Below are 20,380 nucleotides of genomic sequence, written 5' to 3'. Positions count from 1 at the left end.
ATATTTCAGATAATTCCAAGAATACTACCATTGATCATATCAAGACTAGACTCGAAAGCGGAACACCCTATCATTCAGGAACGTCACAGATAAAGATAAGCGGAGAGATAAAAGAGATTGGAGAGATTGAATGTCTTCCTCAATCGAATACATCAATGAACTCACTGTCTTCTGCTCTTAGAGTTGAACAGAAAGCTGCGAAAACAAAGCGTGAAGAATGGTTGACAAATGCTGACCTTGAGCCCGTAAAAGTTGAAAATCGGACGTGGTCTAGTATGTCTTTTGTCAACTTCTGGATATCAGATTCAATCAATATAAACACTCTTATGCTTTGTCAATCTAACATTGCCTTGGGTGAGGATAGTTTCAGCTTGCAACGAGGATCGACTAACTAGATATACAGGTTTAACTTGGTGGATGAGTTTGATATCTGTTTTGGTCGGTTATATAATTACAGCAATTTTCATCGTTGCTAGTAGTAGACCTGGTGCAACATATCACTTGACGTTCCCAGTAACAATAAGACAATCTTGGGGAATCTATGGAAGTCTATGGCCAATCATCAACCGAGTTGCTATTGCAATTCTTTGGTTTGCCGTTCAGACATACATTGGAGGAAACTGTATTAGGGTAATGATCAGGTTAGAACCTTATTAAATCCAAACTAACCGCTAACATGGACCACAGGTGTTGGTCACCAAATTGGGTAAATGCAGCTGGATTACAAAAGGACCTAGACACCAATCTTAGAGGGGTCGACATGGTTTCATTCATACTCTTTTGGTTGTTAATGTTGATACCAACCTGGTTTCCGATCCAAAAAATCAAACATTTTTTCACTTTTAAAGCAGTAGTCGCGCCACTTGGCTTGATAATATTCTTTGGATGGTCATTAGGAAGAGCAAATGCAACCCCAGCCCAGGCAGCGGCTTTGAGGAGCGTTCTGACAACTTCATCCAGACTCTCATCCGAGGATCAAGGATGGACGATGGTGAAGGGTATTGTCAGTGCCATTTCCAATGCGGTCACTTTAATATTGAATATCTCAGATCTGGCAAGTAGATCACGGGATAAGAAAGATATTGTTTGGCCACAGCTCATTACAGTACCGATTGGTTTCTTCATAACGAGCTTCTTTGGTATAATCATCGCTAGTTGCTATCAAGCTGAAACTGGTGACCTTGAAGCTGAATGGAATCCAATGGTTATTCTTGATAATTTCATCAACCCTGATAGTCCATCTGTGAGATTTGCAGTATGGTTCATAGCATTCTGCTTATGCGTTGCACAAATTGGTACGAATCAAGCAGCAAATGTGATTGCATGCGGTTGTGATCTGACTGCATGTATGCCATCGTATATCAACAACAGAAGAGGTGGCTATATTTGCGTATTCTTGGGTTTAGCACTCGTGCCATGGCGTTTGACAGATGGACCAACGGGTTTCACGAACTACTTAAGTGGATACTGCGTCTTCCTTTCTGCTATAGCTGGTACTATGCTTTCTGATTACTATGTGGTCAGGAGAGGAAGAGCTAATATCGCTGATTTGTATAAGGTAAGCAATATTCCCTAAAGATACTTCCAAATACTGATACTTGACAGGTAGATGGATGGTATAGATACACTCATGGTGTGAATCTTCGCGCTGTAGCAGCATACCTATGCGGTGTTGCTATCAATCTACCTGGGTTCATCGCGTCTACGCCCGGCAACGGAAGCTTGGTCAACATCGCCGCAACACGTATATATAACTTATCATTCTTCACCGGGTTCCTAGTTAGCTCACTTACATACATAATACTGAGCTATATATTCGTACCAACAGGCGCAGTTCCATTCAACGCATCATTTGAAGAGATCGACTATAGTGGTTACACTCACGATACCAATTCGGTCTATGACTTGGAAATCAACGGCGTTGCTGGAATGGCAGACGGTGCCATAGCAGTAACGGCATCGAAAACGGATTCATCTTCTGTACAGAAGACATAATCTCTAGACTTATAAAACTACTTGTATTTTTATTGACACGTGCTCTTATTCATAATCTCAAAGTTTGACATTACAGTAATGGACCAACCTTAACCATTTTATTGCGTTTCTTTTCGGCTTCTTTATGTTCTTTCATTGCTTGCTTCTGTTGTTTTTCTGCTCGTCTTTTGTAGCCGTTCATGAGCCTGGTGATCATATCTGCTGCATCGCCTTTCGATAAACGCTTTCTCATATCTTCATTCAAGTCGCCTTTCAAGCGTTTTTCGAGGGTATTCAATTGTACATTGGTTGCTGGTGATTTCCGCCATGGTGCATCACGCAAAATAAGTGTAGATCTGCCACGCATAAGCTTCTCATTCGCAAATTTATCACTTGCTTTGATGGCCATATCGAAATCAACATCTTTGACCAACGTTACAATTCTTCTGAAAGGTGATAAACCGGCAGCTTTCGCATCTCTAAAGGGAACATTCGCTGGTTTATGAGTTGCTAGATATTTTCCATCTGGATTTATGTTAGCTTTTATTTGAACGGGTCTCATATACTCACTACCTATATGCTCTATCCGAATTTCACCAGATTGTTGACAGCTTAGCACAAAATATCCACCACGACAGTCCACCCAAGCGTTACGTGAGAGATTATACAGATTCTCCGAATGTTTATTCTTAAGCGATGCAAATAAGGCTCGAGGATCATCATAATCTGTGAAAATGATGTGATCTGCATGAGGAACAATAGTCGTTGGATCTTCTTTGAAAAGTGGATGCTCCAATAGATGATCTATTTGTCGTTAAGATGTTTCATGGTATGATTTCTACCTTACCTTTCACATCATTTTCTATGGTCTCAGAATTAATGTCATCAAACAATGACAAATCCAATCCTTCTAATGAAGGTGCAGCACTAATATCACCAACTTTATCCAGTGATGCAGCGATATCTATTATCTTACATTCCGTTTTACCTTCAGCAACTCTCATTCCTCTTCCAATCATCTGGCTGAATAGATTTCTAGACCTTGTAGGTCGACATAGAAGAATGCAATCAATGTTGGGTATATCTGCGCCCTCAGTGAGAACAGCTTGGGTATATTGAGTAAATGCATCGATCTATAGGAGTAATACCCACCACAATTCATTAGTACTGGAAATTTAAATGATTTAAAATCATTTAATATTTTTTCACGTTCTTTCGCTGGTGTGCCGGAATAAATAAACCGAGCGTCTATGGCAGCATCGCGGAAGTCCATCGTCAAGTTGTGTAGGTGCTTGATATCAGCGCAGAATATAAGTGTCGATCGCCGATCACCTTATTTTGTCAAATGTACTCTTAAATAACGCAATGAAAAGACTCACTGCACTTGTCCAGATAAGCTGCAAGAACCACTCTTCTAACTGAAGGTGTATTAAGGATCGGTGAGAGTGATGTAACAATGTAATCATTAGTGCGTTCTGAAATCTTGACCTGTGAGAGGTCTATGTCTGTTTTGATAGTAGTAAACGTAACATTTGATAGCCTAAGCAGTTTAAGAATAACTCTCAAGAAAGTTAGATACATACCATTGCTCTTTAATCATATCGAGGAAGTCCTTGAGATGTTGTTATTGTTTGATCCCCATTAGCAACATTGCTCACCTTATGGAAAACAATTTCTTCGAATACTTTACCAAGTGCAAGACTATCGTGTCTCGAAAATGTCGCAGAAAATCCAACGATGGGTACTTGATGTCCGTCTTGATCACCATTGATACGACTATCGAAATGTGCGAGTATATTAACATATGACTGTGCAGCTGCATGATGAGCTTCATCGACTAGAACGACTTTATAATCTTCGGGGTTGTATTTGTCCAATTTACCTGGTCTGATAAGCGTTTGGAATGTCGCTATCGTGACATCAGCATCACCAGAAGCTACATTTGGGCCTTGATCGATATCTACACTAACATCTGGCCAGCCTCTGATAAACGCCTGTTGCGCTTGTCTAGCAAGTTCAATTCCATTGACGAGTACTAAGACCTTCCCCGGTTTCTTCAATCTCTGTGCTAATTCGACAAACATTGTTGTTTTACCAGATCCTGTTGGAGAAGATACGCCGAGTCTACTTTTAGCATTGTCTGGTCTAGTAAGAGCATCCATCACAGACGTAATCGCTGCTTCTTGATAAGGGCGTAGTTTTATTTTATCAGCGAGATTACTATATCTACGCATAGAAGTATTATGATACAATCTATATCCTATTCTATTTGCTTTGCTTATTAGTGGGTATCTCATGTTCTTCTATTTATTTCATAGATGATGGTGGTTTTTACACAAGAGGTATGTCACGGAAATCTATTCATATAGGCAATCCAATACAATCACTTTAGGCACTCGCTTCACTGCCACTATCACTATCTTCACTGCTCTCGTCTCCAACGTCCAGCGTTCTTCTTTCTACTTCAAATCCTTCCTTTCTGAGACTCTCCTCCATTCCATCAACTTTAGATGGTGCTGATACTATAACAGCACTGCTTGTCTCAGAGTCGAACAGTGGTGCGATGTATTTCTTCAATGTAGCCAATACGTCATCCTTCTTGACTTCTCTGAATTTAGCCAAAAGTTGCTTGTTATAATCTTGTGGAACGCGCTTAAGTACTTGATTTACGAAGCTTGATAAGGCGGCTGAACCAACTGTTGCTTCACGTGAAGTCATAGTGTAACATAATGAACTTATTGATGATTCAAGGGTTGTCTCTTCAAGTGCGATACTTCCATCGACTAATCCCTTTACAACTTTACCACCTTCTTCGTAAGCTCTAAAAGCATTTGGTGCTTTGTAGACGGTGAACATCAACAAACCAGATTCAGGGTTTTGGGTGATTGATGCACCATATGCCAAACCTGTACCTCTGATGTAACGCCATAAGTAAGATTCCAATGCATTGAGTGTACCCAAAGTGACCATCAATGCAGGAATATCTGGGTGGTCAAATCCTTCGACACCCTTTGCTGTGTGAACTGAGAATGATGATTCAATTGAAGGTAATGGAACGACAACAGCCTTCTTTGATGGGTTTTGTCCAAGTGGTAACTTAAAGTCCTTAACCCAAGGTACCGGTGCGAGTGGCTTGTTGTTCTCCGTAGAGAAGTGCTTCAACCATGGTTCTTGAGGACGCTCAATACCTAAAACATTACCAGCAACACTAACTCTAATACCACTTGGTTGAACAACGTACTTTCTGAATTCTTCAAGATCATTGACAACACTTTGTGGATCATCTTCGAGTTTCTTAATAACAGTTGGATTGAAGTCACTCTGTTCAAGGACCGCATTGGCTTGTTGAAGACTGTCAAACATGAGTGAAGTTGACATTGCCCATACCACAGTGTCACCTTCTCTCTTTTGTTCAGGCAAGCTCTGTTGGATCTTGGCAGCAGTGACCTTTAATCTTTCAACATCAAATATACCACCAGTGAGTAAGTCGCTCAGCCATGCAATAGAAGCTTCATAATGCTGTTTCTCAACCTTGACGGAAACTTGAAGTAATTCAGCGAAAGTACCTCTAGATCCAAAGTTTATGTCATGCTCAAGTGTTGTCTCGTCAAGTGCACGAACAACTGCTTCATGTGAAAGAACTGTACCGTCACGACGCTTGACTGGGAGTGAAAAGAATGTGGAAAGGAAAAGTGATGCGTATGGTCTTAAATGTTTTGGCAAGTCGTGAGTTGAAAGGTAGATACGGATCGAAGTAAATGCTGATTTTCCGTGATCATATTGAATGAAGATTGGTGGCTTGCTTGGATCTGACTCAATATGTTGACGAAGAGCGTTGTTTACAGGTGAAGTGATTGGTGCTTTGTTGTACTCTTGACGAGCACTCTCGACTGGGATCCAGGAGATCGTGTCTGTTGATGGTACTTCAAAGGACTTAATCATATCTGATTATTCGATTAGTTTGAAGATGTCACCGTGACATAGACTCACCTTCTGGAATATCTTTGTTGTTCTCAACTTGAGCATCATCAAGAACCTTCTTTGCTTTCTTGATACCCTCTTCACCTAATTCCTTACGCTGGGCATCCAGACGCTTCTGTTCATTCTCCTCAAGAGTCTTTGCAAGTGTTGAAGATGGTTTTCCTTTAACATTGATGAATGGTGCATCAATAAAGCTCCTAAAATGGTTTAAGTAAGGTAAGACACAACTATAATATCTCACTTACTTCTTCAAAAGTTGTGCCCAGTCATCAGATGTCCATTTAGCGAGATCGTCACATCTCTTCATTTCAGCAATTGCTTCACTAAGATCCTTACCTTCAGTATCACCGTAGAGATGATCAGCAATGAGAATGTACGAGAAGGCATTTGATGCTTGTCTTTCAGCAAGGTCAAGTAACTTGACACGGTCTCTTTTGAGAACAAGGGCCATTCTATCCATATCGAAACCTTCTTTGATGATATTGTTGAATATTTCCATGACCTTGTTTTCCACGTTGTCTAACTCAGCCGTAGGTACGGAAGCTAAACCGAGATGCAAGGTGTCACTACAGATACGCTCGCGATTGTAAATGCTAATATCTGTGCAGTAAGGTGAAGCAATCTCAACGAGATGCTTTTGTAAAGGCGAAATTGGTGAGTCTGTAAGGTAAGTACCCAAAATATCAAGTGCCTTGGTGTGTAAGAAGTCATTGGTTTTTCCTCCAACCCAAGATAATTCAACTTCACCAACACTCTCATCTTGTTCTGGGAACTCGACGGTTGATCTCTCAGTTTTTTGTATTTTAAGTGGCTCTGCTGAAGCTGTCTCTACGAATGGTCTCTTCCATCCGCGTGGTTTGATGCCCAATTCGATACCTCTCTCCTTGGCATCATCGATGAGACGTGGTTCGATGACATTTTGCATGACATCTAGGAGCTTGTCAGTTGGAATATCACCAGTGACAACAAGTGAAAGATTGTGTGGAGCGTAGTACTTCTTGTGGAAATCGCGTACTTTGTCTGCAGTGAGTACACGAAGGGCGTCCATTCTTCCACCAGTCTCAGAGCGATAAGCGCTTTGTTCAGGGTACATGAGTGCGCGATGTTTATCCTCCATTAAATCGAAAGGAGCCGTAGATCTTCCCTGCATTTCTGAATAGACGACGCCTGCGTCTTCACCTGCTTCGTTGATGTGATGGATTTCAGTAGTGTAACCAGCGTCGGTGATTGTAGGTCTGAGTAAGTGATCCATGTAGACGGGTAACATCCTCAAGAAACCCTCATATCCGGCAGTTTGAAGTGTGTACACTGTTTGGTCGGCTGAGGATAATGTTAGAGACTGTATTTCTAATGGTCCAGATTACACTCACTATCGGTCCATGCATTTGTACCTGCAGCAAAGGCTCTATTGGCTAATGTATCGAGTACACCCTTGTACGGATACAGTTTAGATCCGAGGAAAACGAGGTGTTCCAAAGTATGAGGGCAGCCGCTGTCGTCGAAAATTTCTGTTGGTACGACAAAGTAAGCCTCACACATTGGGCTCTCATGCTTTACTTGTGCTACGTTCAATCCGGTTACTCTGCTCCTCCAGCGTTCGAGATGTACGGGTGCGTAATCGACCGTTTGACTGAATACATTGTCATAATTTCCATGAGATTTTGTCATCGTAGATGTGTTTCTAGTATTTCTAATTAAATTCCTTAATGGGTTAGCTACACGACGAAGCATAAATCGTCGTTGTGACTGTTAAAGAGGTAAAAGTGGCGTTTATTTCGTAAATATTTTAAGTTCTAGATATTGCTATTAAGAATATAGCATTAATGTTTCTATCCAATTCTCTTAGCCAGTTGCTGCTCCCAAATTCTTGTACACCATCTGATTGTGATAATATAGACTCAATCTCTGGTATTATTTCAGCTCTTGTACGCCCATTGACAAATGTGATAAATCTCTGTTTAGGGTATTTCTCCTCGTATGCTCTATTGAGTTCATCTAGTCTGTAGATAAGCATTAGTGACGTAGAGATGATTGCAGATGTACATACTTTATAAGTACATCTTCTGGTGTTCGCTTAGAGGCTTGCTCCTCTCTACTCAACTTGCTTAAACCCGAGACCTGTCCGATACGGGGATGTGAATTAACAAATAAAGCTTTACTGGAGAGATCCCAGGTGTTTACGATACTTTTAGCTACCTCTAAGCAATCTAAGTAGTTACTTCCGCTTATATCTCTGCTTAATTGCGGTACAAGTAGATACCTCAGTGGTTCTGACGGTTCTAACACATTAGATAAGTATTCTAGTAAAAATATCTCTCGCTTTTCTACTTCTAATTCTAATAACTCGTTATATGCCAACATCGTCATCCTTAACTCCGAAGACGATATAGATAAGCAAATGAGAGGGTAGAATTTATAAAATTATTTATTATCTTCTGAATTATCCATACTATCGATATTTCACTCTTTATCTCAGACCATCATTATGCTAGCACGCAGCTTAAAGCAATTCAGCCGTTCAAGCAGGCTGAGCTTACAATTACGTGGATATGCAGCTAATCCTGATCGTAACAGTCAATTTGCTAGATTATCCGAGCAGGATCTCCCTTCATTAGCATCCATCTTCTCATCACCAGACACATCCCTCTTAACGACGTTGGGTGAGAAACCAACAGCGACATCAGATGATTTAGAGCCATTCAACGTTGATTGGATGGGCAAATATAAGGGTCAATCTTCTATCATCGTCAAACCAAAAACAACTGAAGAAGTTAGTAAAGTATTAAAGTGGTGCAATGAACGTAAGGTAGCTGTTGTACCACAAGGTGGTAACACTGGTTTAGTTGGTGTGTATATTATGAATGTTCACAACTTCTTCTAACAAAATCAGGTGGTTCCGTACCTTTACATGACGAGGTAGTCTTATCTTTATCCTCTATGAACAGCGTTAGACATTTTGATCCATTATCTGGTTATGTTTCCGTCGATTCTGGTATCGTGCTTGAGAATTTGGACAATTTCCTCGCACAAAAAGGTCACATCGTACCACTCGATTTAGGTGCCAAGGGATCTTGCCAAATTGGTGGTAACGTAGCCACCAATGCAGGTGGTTTACGTATGCTCAGATACGGTAGTTTACACGGAAATGTCCTCGGTTTAGAGGTCGTCTTGCCAGACGGTAGAATTATCAATGGTATGAAGGGTCTCAAGAAAGATAACACTGGCATTGACCTTAAGCAACTCTTTATTGGATCAGAAGGTGTTTTAGGTGTCATCACTGGTGTCACTCTCTCAACTCCAGTTAGACCTTCTGCTACAAACGTCGCTGTTTTTGCTTTGCCTGACTACGAATCAGTTCAATCTGCTTTCTCATCTGCCAGACGTGATCTCGGTGAAATTTTATCAGCTTTTGAATTCTTCGATGCTGCCTCCTACAAACTCGTCCGTAGCCACGGTCATGCTGCTGAACGTAAAACATTCGAGGATGGTGAAGACGCTCCTTTCTTCTGTTTAGTCGAAACTTCAGGTTCCAACAAAGACCATGATGACGAAAAACTCGGCGCATTCTTAGAACAACTTATGGAATCAGGTATCGTTAATGATGGTGTTTTGGCTCAAGATGAAACACAAATTGGACAGCTTTGGTCACTACGCGAAGGTATTCCAGAAGCTGCAGGAAAGGCCGGACGTGTATACAAGTATGATTTGAGTTTACCTGTTGAGAAAATGTACTCCTTGGTTCACGAAATCCGTCAAAAACTCTCAGAGAAGAACTTATTAGCAGCTGAAGCTGAAGGCGGTAATGGAAGTGGACCTGTAAAGACCGTTTTCGGTTTTGGTCACTTAGGTGATGGTAACCTTCACATAAACATTGTTGCAGATGCTTACAAGAAGGAAATTGAAGAGGTTGTCGAACCGTACATTTACGAGTTAGTTGCAAAACACAATGGCTCTATCTCAGCCGAACACGGTCTTGGTTTAATGAAAGCTCCTTACGTTTCATATAGTCAGGATTCACCTTCATTAGATCTCATGCGTACACTTAAAAAGACTCTTGATCCAAACGGTATCCTCAATCCATACAAGTGCGTAACAGCAGAGTAGAATAGATATTATAGATGTTGTTTTCCATTTTCATGCATGCGATTTGATCATAAAGAGTACAACCGAAACTTAAATATATTATGATAAATAACGTATTACATGCCGTCTTCAGATACCGTCCTTATGCTATTAATCTCGTAGGCTGGATGTATTGTAATGTTTCTTAGACTGTCGTTGACTACTTTGTCCAAGGCAATGACACGTCCCTTTAGAAACTCAATTTTGTCTCTTACATCTTTTAAGGACATATCTGCATCACTGGCACGTTCTAGCATCAGCCTTTTCAGTTCCCGTGAGTGTGTTGTTATTTGATTTTTCAAATAATCATTTTGACGCGACTGTGACGAAGAAGTATTGTCAACTTTACTAACAATTGAGCTTAACCTGTCATTCAAGTAATTATCTTTGTATATTAAGTCAGATACTTGAGTTTGGACTTGAGCCATTCCCCTTTTCACTCCTTCGACATCTTGAGCAAACCTACTACTGGATGTTACAAATGCATCTATTGCTTGTCTAAATAGTTTGTCATTTTCCTCTCTTTTTTGTTCTCTCATTGTCAAATCTTCTACGCGCTTTTTTAATGACTCATTTTGTGAAACTATCGTCTGATCTATTCTTCTAATTTCAAGATTATGTCTATCCAATCTACTCTTAAAGTCATCTCTCAATGCATCCTGCTTTCCGATAACTGATGAGTTAATTTCGCTTCCTTTTTCTTTTCGTTGCACTTCATTTAGGTTGCTAGCTAGCAAATTTTCAATATTTTTATCAACCTTCTCCAAATGACTGATAGTTGAAATTATAAAGCTATCATTCCTGAGCTCTTGTAATTTGACTTGCTCTTTAGCGTCATGAACCGCCTTTGCTATAGATTCATCAACGCCTTTCTTGGTATCTTTATCTTGCTTGATTATATCAAATTCTAGTATTAAATCATTATAACACTTTGCGCTTGTTTCAGCGATCTTCGCACTATTCCTCCTCTCTTCCTCTATTTTCTCATTAAAGGAAATTTCTAGGTCCTTGATCTTCACATCTTTTTCGTTATCTTTACGTAAAAGATCTCGAATGATTTGCTGTAATTCTTCATTGCGAGTTGTTGTTTTAGTAATGATGTTCATCATTTCTACTTGTGTACTAAACAATCTCATTACATCCACTTGATCGACTTTAGGTGAAGCAATCCGATCAGCATCTTGAACTCGAGATGTGTAGGCTCTAGAGCCGTTTTCGGTTTGATTGAGAGTATTTTCATCCTCAATCATACGTGGTGAATCATATATTTGTTTATGATATGCCATATGGGATGCAGTCTCTATTCTTTTAATGGCAGTAGATTGAAATTGTTGCTAAACTAACGCGTTAGCATCTTCGAAGGGTAAAAATTATAACTCAACTTGTCGAATTGCTGCTTCAACTTCTTGATTGTTAGCTGTATGTTGCATTCTTACTTCATCTTCTTGATTTGTTTCATATTTTCTTTCATCTTCCTCTTCTCTGTCAAGTTTTGACATTGAAATGACTCTACGCGAGTCTATTACATGTTAGATATTGCACAATACCCATTGACATTATGATACTTACGATGGTCTGTCGATCTCTCTCTCATGTTGATATTTCTGTTATTTCTGGCTTTTCCTATTTGATCAACACCATTTACTTTCTTAACGGCGCCTTGACCTGCTTTTTGATTGACATTTTCACCATTCTGCTGCTGCTTTGTTTGTTTCTGTTCAGTCATACTCTGTTGTCCACTAGGGCCACTTGGCTGTTTGTTAGAAGCTTGATCCTGCTGGTGGATATCTGAATGTTGCTGATGTGGTGGTATTTGCTGATTTTCGGTGTGTTTCTCAAAATGTTTCTGCTTCTCTTCCTTTCTTTTACGTAAGGATTCAAGCGAATTTCCATCCTTTTCGGTACGTCTTGTCTTATTATCTGGTACTGTTTTATAGTTTGTAACATCTTCGATTCTATTCTGTGGAATGAATGGTGCCTGTGAAGAAACAGTAGATCTATATCCAATAGGATCGCTTTTGCGAGAACGCTTTGGTTTCATAATTGAACTTTCAGAAGTCCTTGGTTCATAGTCATAGAGTGAAACTCGTACTGGTCTTCGTCTTTTGCGTGATTGTGACATCTGCGAGGATCGCGGTGACTGCGGTTCCTGCACCTCTCCTGATTGTGGATCTAAATTCAATTTTGATGATTTCGTTGGCTTTTCTATTATAGTAACTTCATCGGGATCTGAGTGGTTTCCAGAAGATTGCGGAATTGTAGAAGCTAAATTTCGTGTCAATAGTGGTAAATGTTAGAGAATATAATACACACCAGCCAAACCAGTGGATTCTGAAGTATTCTGATTCCGAGGAATGTTATTCTCAGGTGCTTTTCTAGGTTAGTGATGTTACTGACAATGCTATCATACACACCAGCCAAATTTGAAGGATTGCTTTTTGATGTAGCTGGTTCCAAATTATTAGCAACTTCATCCTCAGAATCACTAGCCGAATAATTACCTCTAAAAGGTAATAAATCTCCCTCGATATTTTCGAATGTTTTAGAATTGATTCTCGTCTTCTGGGAAGCCGGAGTATTGGATTTCAAAGGTTCCTTCTGCACTTTCGTAGTAGCTGTATTCTTGGAACTCTCTGTTTGTCCTGAGGGCTCAGCTAATTCATCCTCCTCTGAATCCGAAGCTATCAAAAACGATTTGCGTCTGGCTGGCTTGCTGGATGACGGAGGTGCATTGGTAATATAATCAATTTGATGCTTAGAATTATTTGATACACCTTTTTTACTTTTCTTGATTGATTTACTACCAATGATAGCGCTACTTTTAGAGGGTTTGGATGAGCTGGTATTTATTTTATGTTTGGCGCTTATTATATTATGCTTTTCATTCTCTGTTCGTTTATTTTTTATATCTGACGATATTCCCATATTGGAAATGATGGTTGTCAGTAATCAATCTGATAATGAAGCATTAGTAAAGTTTGTTAATCTAATCAATAACACTTGAGTTATCCGTTATATACCTTGTTAATTTCATATTTATGACGTTAAGTTGTTTCTTCATGTTGCACTTATCCGTGTATGTTTATTTTTTTTCACATCTGACATGTACTAGGAAATGCAGAAATTGATAAACCGTAGTGTTCGAATAGTTCCTTTGCTGAAACATCTCTGTTCTTGCTCCAGTGAAACTATGAAATATTACTTATGAAGCTATGCATTATAGAAGATAGTAACATGATGCAGTCTATTCTACACAAGAAATCATTTTCCCTTTCTATATTAATTAAATCTGTGTGTATTTTTATCAGATTCGTATAACATGTAGATTTATCAAGGCCAAACAAACCTATGAGATAAAAATAATTATTAAGTCTAAGCAGAAAAATAAACTTGCAAAAGCTATAGCCCCACGCGGGGCTCGAACCCGCAGCCTTGAGATTAAGAGTCTCACGCTCTACCGATTGAGCTAGCGAGGCTGATGATCATACTCAGATAAGTATAAACACATATTCTTCAACGAAAGTGGGAATAATCATGAAAAATTTCACCAAATAATCAAAAAAATGATGGACGATTATCATCGAAAATCGGCCGATTTGCCGGAGGGGCATAAAAACCCTCCCAGTGAATCCGCAAGCGCCGAATTCACAGGTGAGCACTTTTTAAACGATATATCGTTCGATTTCGGTGCTGCTGACGCGCGAGGAAATCTCGACGCGTCGCAACACGGGGGGAGACAGAGTCAAAGACTCAATACTAATTTAAATAAGAGGCGCAGAACCGATAATGAAAGTTACGGAACGCGTAGTTTTGATATGTTCCCGCTCATTGAGCAAATCAACAAATCGGTGACCCAAATTGTTGAAAAGAGGGAACAAGGGAATGATAATACCCTCAAAGAGATGGCTAACTCTCTTAAAGAGATAACCAACTCTCTCACCGTGATGGATAAATCCCACCACGAGAGAGTCGACAGACTTGAGCAGGAATTGAGGGAAATAAAGGAGCAAAGGGCAACCCCCAGCTACTTACCAGCAGTACCCTCATACGCCCAAAAGGCAGCGCAAGGACCCCAAATGGTACCGTCGAAGAAAGCGATTACGCTCACACTCCACCAAACCGACCCTACCAAACCTGTCCTAAGCGAAAATGAAACTAAATCAGCTGATATTAAGAGGATTATGGACGAACACATTTCAAAGACGTTCGGCGACCGCCTTAATATCACTGAGCACTTCATTAGTGCAGCAAAAAGACTTCCTACAAACTCGTTCAAACTACAAGCGCAAGACTCTCAGATAACGAGTGTGGGGACACCCGCTTCCAGTATTTTAAGACAAATACAAGAGCAAAGGTGACGTTACCAACCGATTCGAGAACAATGTACCTTCAATAATCTAGAGTCATGGCCTGACATCAAGATACACTTTCGGTCTGCGAACTAAAGTGTCTCACTCCAAATGTTGCATTGTACGATCAAGGGTCAAACACCGCATATACCTGCAGAGGAGACCTTCTTATCAATGTGTAAATCAAATTAATAATCTTCGGCCCCCAAAAAAATTATGCAAATACTTTATAAACGTCAAGACTTCAACCTCCTACACAAACCCAAATGGAACTCACAGGTGTAATGAGATCTTTAGTTTCCTTGTGCATAATCAACAGTGTAGCGGCTACGTCTGGACTTTTGTTTTCTGAGAAAGGTTGTCAAGGGTCGGTAGTATGTCAAATGGACATGCCTCCTGAAACTGGTAATGCTGCGTCTGGTTGCGTACCTTGTGAGGGTGGTGTATCCTTCAAATTAGTTGGATGCCCAGACAAGGGACAAGGTCAATGTGGCAGATTCCGTTTAACTAAAACCATAGACGAACACGAAGGGATATGCAACACGATAGTAGGAGGGTTTGATAATTGGTTGTCAACAGATAGTGAATGCCACGATTTCCACTCTAATAATGATGACTTCTATGGCAATATCATAGAAAACCATTATGCTCAACTAGGTCTGGTCTCCGGCCCAACTCCACTGGGATAGCGGTTGTAATTTGTATTACTGCTGTTTGTATATTAAATTTAAAGTCTCTAGCTTAAAATATATGAACAAAAGTGATAGATAAAATAACAGAAACTATGTATATTTTTGTGAAGGTTCGATTCCCTAAGCTGTACTACTCGTGGTAAAGGTGAATAAAGTTTAGGAGAAAGACGTATCGCAACCTTTAGATGTGACTGCAGAGGGGTAATACTACATAAAGACGTCAGAGGACGACATGTAGGCGCATATTACGACTTGTGTTGGGACACAGCAAGATCAACAAGCGGCTGTGTATTTACATATTCAAAAGTAGCAGTAACGTGAACAAACAAAAACGTACATGGCAACAAGACACAGGTGAAGCGAAATACATGGCAATCAAACATGGGTCTGACATAGCTATTTGGTTCATAAACGTTATGAAGCACTTCGGAAGAGAACTGGAATCATCAATACCATTCAAAACAAACAATACTGCTGCCTTAATAAATATTATCAACCCGGATCTATCACTGGCCTCAAACACATAAGAGTACAATATCATGCAGGTAAGGAAAGACACGAACAAAAAGAAATAGAGGTAAAAGGAATTCGCGCCCATGATCAATTGCCAACATTTTCCACTAAAGCACTAAATGGAAACCAATTACGGATGTTATGTAAAGGAATTGGCATCAACATATCCAATAACAATACAGTAAAATACACATCAACAATAAATGATCCGCAGTATACACAGCAGAAGGAGTGTCAGAATAGCTACAGAGCTGAACATACAGCATCATTTAGTCAATAACAAGCGTGTTTATTATTTATGAATCAACACCTTACCGGTAAAAAATATACAAAAAATATGCCAAAGTCGTTCTTACATGCATCTTGTATTTTTAACACAAAGTTCTTATGTTCTTCGCTTGTTAGAACTGTTGGCTCAATTTAAAGATCCATTTCGTGAAAGAAACAATCGGAACATTACAATCAGAAACATTACGTGAACTAACAAACTGATGTTCATCTGTGGCTACGTTTCCTACTCCTCATGTAAGTATAATCAAGTATTATTGTGATCCAGCTTTTAAACCTCCATAAAAGTGCTTGTAAACTGTTGTAAATACGACATCCAATAACAATTAATAAACGAAAACAAAACATTATTTAAAACTAATATGTTACTTTTAATCACTCACTCCTAATGTAATTAATTGACGTTCATGACGTCAAGACAATTGATGAAACTCAGGAAGCGACCAACGCACTTCTTAAGCATTCCATTGGTGAATTGTTAACAGTTAATTTTTGAGACTATTTAACGCGTATAAATTAGACCAAAACGCTTGATATAGAACCATGCCTTCTTGCAACTCAGTCAAAGCTTATCAAAGCCAATATAGATGGTATACTAGAGAAAGATTTCATTAAATCAACGAAGCTACATTTCACAATAGGAGTAATGTCTTTAGATGGAGATAGTTTACCAAATGCTAGATCAGCGCTTGAGTCAATTAGACCTGATATTGTTGAGATTTTATCTAGACAACCTCACATTTACTTGAATGAATTTGGATGCTTCCCAAATAGCGATCAAGCTCAAGTTCTTTTCTGCAAACCAGTCGATACTACCCCGCTTGATGAGATTTCACGTAAGTGTAATCAATATTAGAAGTGCTATCTTATCAACTTGCTATAGATGTTATACGACAGCAATTCATAAATGAGAGACTTCTCACTGATACTGGTCCATTGACCGTAAGCAAACCAATAATGCCTTTTTTCTATTAACAAACAGTAGTTGCATTGTACTATACTCAAAACCTCTGGTACAAAATCTTCAAAACGTCCTAATTTCTCCTTCAAAAGTGTCCAGGAATCCCTTAAAAATTGCGATCTTGGTGGTCCATACCCTCTTGAACGTGTAGAGATATGTGAAATTGGCAGCACTACTCCTGATGGGTTTTACTCATCTGAAGGAACCATATCATTGTAACAATATGCATAGTAAATAAATTACGATTTTACATGAACATTTCTTCTTCGCTGTTTTCACTATTTTCTACCAAATTCTCTGCTTTCAACCTTTCTTCATTGTTTAATTCAAATTCAACAGCTCTTCTAATGTATGGAGAAGGATCTATGCGCATTCTTATACCATATTCACTCATTACGTTGATTATTTGTAATAGATGATTTGTATTTTGAGTTTTCTTGCTTACTTTAAATATGAACATGTGCAGTTCCTTCGACCATGGACAAAATCTTAAACTACTCATAACTACTTTTTCAGCTGATCCGTAATCCTTCATGATATTAAACTCAAATTCATAATACGACTTCCATAAAGCAACGGAATGTTGTGCCTTTTGAGAGGCTATACCGACTGCGAATATTCTCCTTACTTTATTTACATATGGTACGTTATTTGCCTCGCTTCTTTTCAGCGTATTCTTAGCCATTTGAATATAGACTTCAGCATATTCATTTTCTTCCATTCCCTCATCAAACAATTGCCTATATCCGCCAAATTTCGCTTCAGTGTTGAAATACAAATACCTGGAATGAGTAAGCACACATGGAAAATACAATTGAATAACCCACCTGAATAGAGAATTATGGGGATATGTTTTCTTTGCATTCCCGTATACCCATTTGATTGTGCTAGTTGAAGGTAGTTGTATTGTGCGATCCATATCATGAAGCCTCTCCAATGAGTCTATAAAACACACCAACTCTGTTAATAATACTTCATGATTGTAAGTTGAAGCTGGTAGTTTATTTAAGGCTTCTTCGAATATTGTTACAGCTTTCTCGTCTGATCTACTCACTAGATACTCAAATAAAGCACGACAGCTGATAGCCTCAAAATTGGAGAGATCAAGCGATGACCAAAACCTGCGAGCTTTGAGTATATTCATTGTAGTTTGCTGTTGTGTCACTATAATAAAAATTGTTAGAGAACGCTGAAGTACGTGTAATACTCACAATCGTTGACTACACCACTGGAGCTACTATCACAGAGAATGTTTAGTGACACATTCAGATTACCTTGCATGAACTCCATAAGTGACCAGCTATAACAGAGTTTCACTCTATCAATTTCATTTTCGCTAGATGATTTCAAACACTCCCTGTAGACCTTTCTTGAGGATTCCGATTTACTTTTAGCGTACTGTAATCTTGCATATATGTCATATAAATACCAATTATCGACATTATTTGCCAAAATTTGCTTAAGCTTGCTATTATCGTTTTGGTACAACAGCATCTGCTTTTGAGGTAAAACTAAATCATCAGCAATTCTCTGCAGATGTTCAAGGTGTTCATCTTTGAAGTTTTGATAAGTATCATGTAAAGGGAAGATAGTATTGATATATTGTGGTTGATTGAAATATGAAGGATACCCCAATTCGAAATTTTCATGACAGTACGTGCGTCCTTGAAGAAGCAAATCGCGGACTTGTTCATCGTTAGTAGAAATACCATTAGGTATCATACTTATACTGAAGATGCTAAGAAGGCTATCTAATAATTTTTCTTTGCAATCTACGCCACGAAGCTTAATTAGAAATGGAAGAAGATCTACTTCCCACAGAACATTCCTAAATGGATCATCACTGAAATTGCGTTCGCAAACAACAGGAAATGAGTTATCTACCGTATCGTTGATCATCTCATATTCTTCCCATTCCTGAAGCTGGAGTGTTGCGTATTCTGGATATTCCAATCTGTACTCTTCGTCGATGTCTTCGACAATATTGCCAACACGTTTGAAGTTAGTATCATGCCACAACTTTCCCAGTTGGTCAACACTTATATTCCTGCTGTTGAGTTCTAAAACTGCTTGATAGAGTGAATAAACGCGTTCTGTATATCCTGCACCCAAAAGAAAGGAGCAGTACCTCGTAAAAAGATTAATCAAATCATTGTCAGAGCCTTGGTTGGCTAAAGCATGGAAAGCATCTCGATATACTCTAGATGATATCTCAAATGGACACATTCTGTCAGCTTCGTTGGGATATATTTCCCCACGTGAGATAATCGAGGCATGACACTGAACGAAATCTATATATGATCTCCATATTTTGTAAACACCATTATATCTGCGAATCGCAAATTGAAACTCTCTGATTATATCATCCTTCAATCCACTCGCTCCAATTTCTAACTTCTTAACGATCAAGTCTACATTATTAGGTTGGTATGTGATAGCCTTTTCCAAGACTTGGTATTGTAAATCTAGTACAACATTTCGTACGTTCTTTGAGCTTACTTCTATATTTTCATTGATGACAATGTCTTTTTGAAATTTCACATAATCTAACCACCCTTCCACGTCTTGTGGATTCTCTTTCAAGTGTCTATCCCATTCGATCCTCTTCTTCACTGTATCATTATATCTTGTTTTTGAGGATTCCTCCTCATCACTATTTTCGTCTGAAGACCCATTTACATCTTCGTCTGCATTATTCGACTTCGACGGTCCCTCTAGGCTTCTGTAATCAACATCAAGAGTCAAGTAACCATGTTGTTGTGCTTCTCGTTGCTTGGCCCGCTTGCGTTGACTAACTAGTGGAACGAAATCTTCATCCGTCTTAAGGCTAGACCTCGATGGTACTATTCTTCTGACGTTCTTATCTTGTTCTGGTAAACGAGTTTTTGGTGCTCTAAGCGACCTTGAATGGTGTTCTGAAGGTAATATAATGTTACGACTTCTATACTGAACTTTCTCATTTATAAGAATGTCTCTAGGAAGTCCTAGTACTCTTCCTTCTATAAAATGTCAGATGTATAGAGCTAAACCAACAGGAACCTACTCCCAGAACGTCTATATCTTGGTATTACTGCCAGTTCAGGACCCTCAAGTGTGAGGTTGCTTTTATCACCAAATGAACTCGTGTAGAAGAATCTCTTATCGTCTGAGGTTAGCTTTGGGGGACGAAAGTCGACATTTCTGTTGCTAGAGGAGGGTTCGTCTATGTCAGCAGATTCAGCGTATCTCTTCCTACTCTTAGAGGGGTATCTATCGTCATAATAAGAGCTGTCTTCTCTTCTGCTTTTATCTCTATTTCTATTAGGGTGTCTATCTCTATAACGGTCATCTCTCCTTCTCTTCTCCTTCTCTATGTCTCTACTCTTGGAATCTCTCTCCCGACGATCTTTATCCCTACGACTGCTAAATTTACTATCGCTATCTCTTTGTGTATTATCATTTCCAGTAGAAAATATATCAGGAAATGAATCGAATGTTGGCTGTCCATTTGACATGACGGT

The 20,380-nt window shown here is 39.2% G+C and overlaps 12 protein-coding genes and 1 non-coding gene across 13 annotated transcripts; 7 read left to right on the top strand and 6 right to left on the bottom strand.

Annotated features, from left to right (window-relative positions):
- Positions 1 to 82: 82 nt before the first annotated feature.
- WALSEDRAFT_58978 (ResIII-domain-containing protein) lies at positions 83 to 4,235 on the bottom strand. The gene is made up of 10 exons (XM_006955641.1): positions 3,633 to 4,235; positions 3,558 to 3,586; positions 3,354 to 3,514; positions 3,127 to 3,306; positions 2,822 to 3,079; positions 2,545 to 2,778; positions 1,604 to 2,499; positions 686 to 1,556; positions 404 to 639; positions 83 to 354 (listed from the first exon to the last, which is right to left on the bottom strand). Exons 1-7 carry the CDS (start codon positions 4,206 to 4,208, stop codon positions 2,066 to 2,068), a joined length of 1,872 nt encoding a protein of 623 aa, XP_006955703.1. The 5' UTR covers positions 4,209 to 4,235; the 3' UTR covers positions 83 to 354; positions 404 to 639; positions 686 to 1,556; positions 1,604 to 2,065.
- WALSEDRAFT_11768 (hypothetical protein) lies at positions 183 to 1,827 on the top strand (the record flags this gene model as incomplete). The annotated part of the gene is made up of 4 exons (XM_006955582.1): positions 183 to 354; positions 404 to 641; positions 688 to 1,558; positions 1,606 to 1,827. Coding segments are annotated over 4 exons (1,503 nt in total), but the record flags the coding sequence as incomplete, so codon positions are not given.
- Positions 4,236 to 4,324: 89 nt separating the features above from the next.
- WALSEDRAFT_30694 (hypothetical protein) lies at positions 4,325 to 7,674 on the bottom strand. Its single transcript, XM_006955640.1, has 4 exons — positions 7,326 to 7,674; positions 6,201 to 7,275; positions 5,965 to 6,152; positions 4,325 to 5,918 (listed from the first exon to the last, which is right to left on the bottom strand). Exons 1-4 carry the CDS (start codon positions 7,621 to 7,623, stop codon positions 4,363 to 4,365), a joined length of 3,117 nt encoding a protein of 1,038 aa, XP_006955702.1. The 5' UTR covers positions 7,624 to 7,674; the 3' UTR covers positions 4,325 to 4,362.
- A 40-nt stretch (positions 7,675 to 7,714) lies between these two features.
- WALSEDRAFT_58974 (hypothetical protein) lies at positions 7,715 to 12,896 on the bottom strand. The gene is made up of 8 exons (XM_006955638.1): positions 12,579 to 12,896; positions 12,492 to 12,524; positions 12,391 to 12,447; positions 11,647 to 12,342; positions 11,460 to 11,596; positions 8,846 to 11,411; positions 8,003 to 8,801; positions 7,715 to 7,955 (listed from the first exon to the last, which is right to left on the bottom strand). Exons 4-6 carry the CDS (start codon positions 12,197 to 12,199, stop codon positions 10,155 to 10,157), a joined length of 1,947 nt encoding a protein of 648 aa, XP_006955700.1. The 5' UTR covers positions 12,200 to 12,342; positions 12,391 to 12,447; positions 12,492 to 12,524; positions 12,579 to 12,896; the 3' UTR covers positions 7,715 to 7,955; positions 8,003 to 8,801; positions 8,846 to 10,154.
- Positions 7,724 to 12,896, top strand: WALSEDRAFT_58973 (mitochondrial D-lactate dehydrogenase). Its single transcript, XM_006955639.1, has 7 exons — positions 7,724 to 7,955; positions 8,003 to 8,801; positions 8,846 to 11,411; positions 11,460 to 11,596; positions 11,647 to 12,342; positions 12,391 to 12,447; positions 12,492 to 12,896. The coding sequence occupies exons 2-3, from the start codon at positions 8,441 to 8,443 to the stop codon at positions 10,057 to 10,059; spliced, it is 1,575 nt and encodes a 524-aa protein (XP_006955701.1). The 5' UTR covers positions 7,724 to 7,955; positions 8,003 to 8,440; the 3' UTR covers positions 10,060 to 11,411; positions 11,460 to 11,596; positions 11,647 to 12,342; positions 12,391 to 12,447; positions 12,492 to 12,896.
- WALSEDRAFT_14199 (hypothetical protein) lies at positions 7,742 to 8,316 on the bottom strand (the record flags this gene model as incomplete). The annotated part of the gene is made up of 2 exons (XM_006955601.1): positions 7,742 to 7,955; positions 8,003 to 8,316. The coding sequence occupies 2 exons, from the start codon at positions 8,314 to 8,316 to the stop codon at positions 7,742 to 7,744; spliced, it is 528 nt and encodes a 175-aa protein (XP_006955663.1).
- A 584-nt stretch (positions 12,897 to 13,480) lies between the features above and the next one.
- WALSEDRAFT_t2 lies at positions 13,481 to 13,553 on the bottom strand. Its single transcript has one exon. It is a non-coding gene; the product is annotated as a tRNA-Lys (tRNA).
- Positions 13,554 to 13,640: 87 nt separating this feature from the next.
- WALSEDRAFT_66754 (hypothetical protein) lies at positions 13,641 to 14,270 on the top strand (the record flags this gene model as incomplete). The annotated part of the gene is made up of 2 exons (XM_006955637.1): positions 13,641 to 13,728; positions 13,848 to 14,270. A coding segment is annotated over exon 2 (378 nt), but the record flags the coding sequence as incomplete, so codon positions are not given.
- Positions 14,271 to 14,397: 127 nt separating this feature from the next.
- WALSEDRAFT_30688 (hypothetical protein) lies at positions 14,398 to 15,245 on the top strand. Its single transcript, XM_006955636.1, has 2 exons — positions 14,398 to 14,651; positions 14,704 to 15,245. Exon 2 carries the CDS (start codon positions 14,810 to 14,812, stop codon positions 15,113 to 15,115), a length of 306 nt encoding a protein of 101 aa, XP_006955698.1. The 5' UTR covers positions 14,398 to 14,651; positions 14,704 to 14,809; the 3' UTR covers positions 15,116 to 15,245.
- A 31-nt stretch (positions 15,246 to 15,276) lies between these two features.
- On the top strand, positions 15,277 to 16,224 carry WALSEDRAFT_58970 (hypothetical protein; the record flags this gene model as incomplete). The annotated part of the gene is made up of 1 exon (XM_006955634.1): positions 15,277 to 16,224. A coding segment is annotated over one exon (163 nt), but the record flags the coding sequence as incomplete, so codon positions are not given.
- Positions 15,282 to 15,859, top strand: WALSEDRAFT_30687 (hypothetical protein). The gene has a single exon (XM_006955635.1). The coding sequence runs from the start codon at positions 15,487 to 15,489 to the stop codon at positions 15,643 to 15,645; it is 159 nt and encodes a 52-aa protein (XP_006955697.1). The 5' UTR covers positions 15,282 to 15,486; the 3' UTR covers positions 15,646 to 15,859.
- Positions 16,225 to 16,326: 102 nt separating the features above from the next.
- WALSEDRAFT_66752 (hypothetical protein) lies at positions 16,327 to 17,099 on the top strand (the record flags this gene model as incomplete). Its single annotated transcript, XM_006955633.1, has 4 exons — positions 16,327 to 16,389; positions 16,440 to 16,755; positions 16,803 to 16,861; positions 16,905 to 17,099. 4 exons carry the CDS (start codon positions 16,327 to 16,329, stop codon positions 17,097 to 17,099), a joined length of 633 nt encoding a protein of 210 aa, XP_006955695.1.
- A 28-nt stretch (positions 17,100 to 17,127) lies between these two features.
- On the bottom strand, positions 17,128 to 20,374 carry WALSEDRAFT_66751 (hypothetical protein; the record flags this gene model as incomplete). Its single annotated transcript, XM_006955632.1, has 4 exons — positions 17,128 to 17,662; positions 17,708 to 18,044; positions 18,092 to 19,879; positions 19,924 to 20,374. The coding sequence occupies 4 exons, from the start codon at positions 20,372 to 20,374 to the stop codon at positions 17,128 to 17,130; spliced, it is 3,111 nt and encodes a 1,036-aa protein (XP_006955694.1).
- Between the last annotated feature and the right edge of the window lie 6 nt (positions 20,375 to 20,380).

Source organism: Wallemia mellicola (assembly GCF_000263375.1).
Source record: "Wallemia mellicola CBS 633.66 unplaced genomic scaffold WALSEscaffold_1, whole genome shotgun sequence".
Lineage (NCBI taxonomy): Eukaryota > Fungi > Basidiomycota > Wallemiomycetes > Wallemiales > Wallemiaceae > Wallemia > Wallemia mellicola.
Note: the sequence above shows the minus strand (reverse complement) of the source record. Positions and strands in the feature narration are given on the sequence as shown.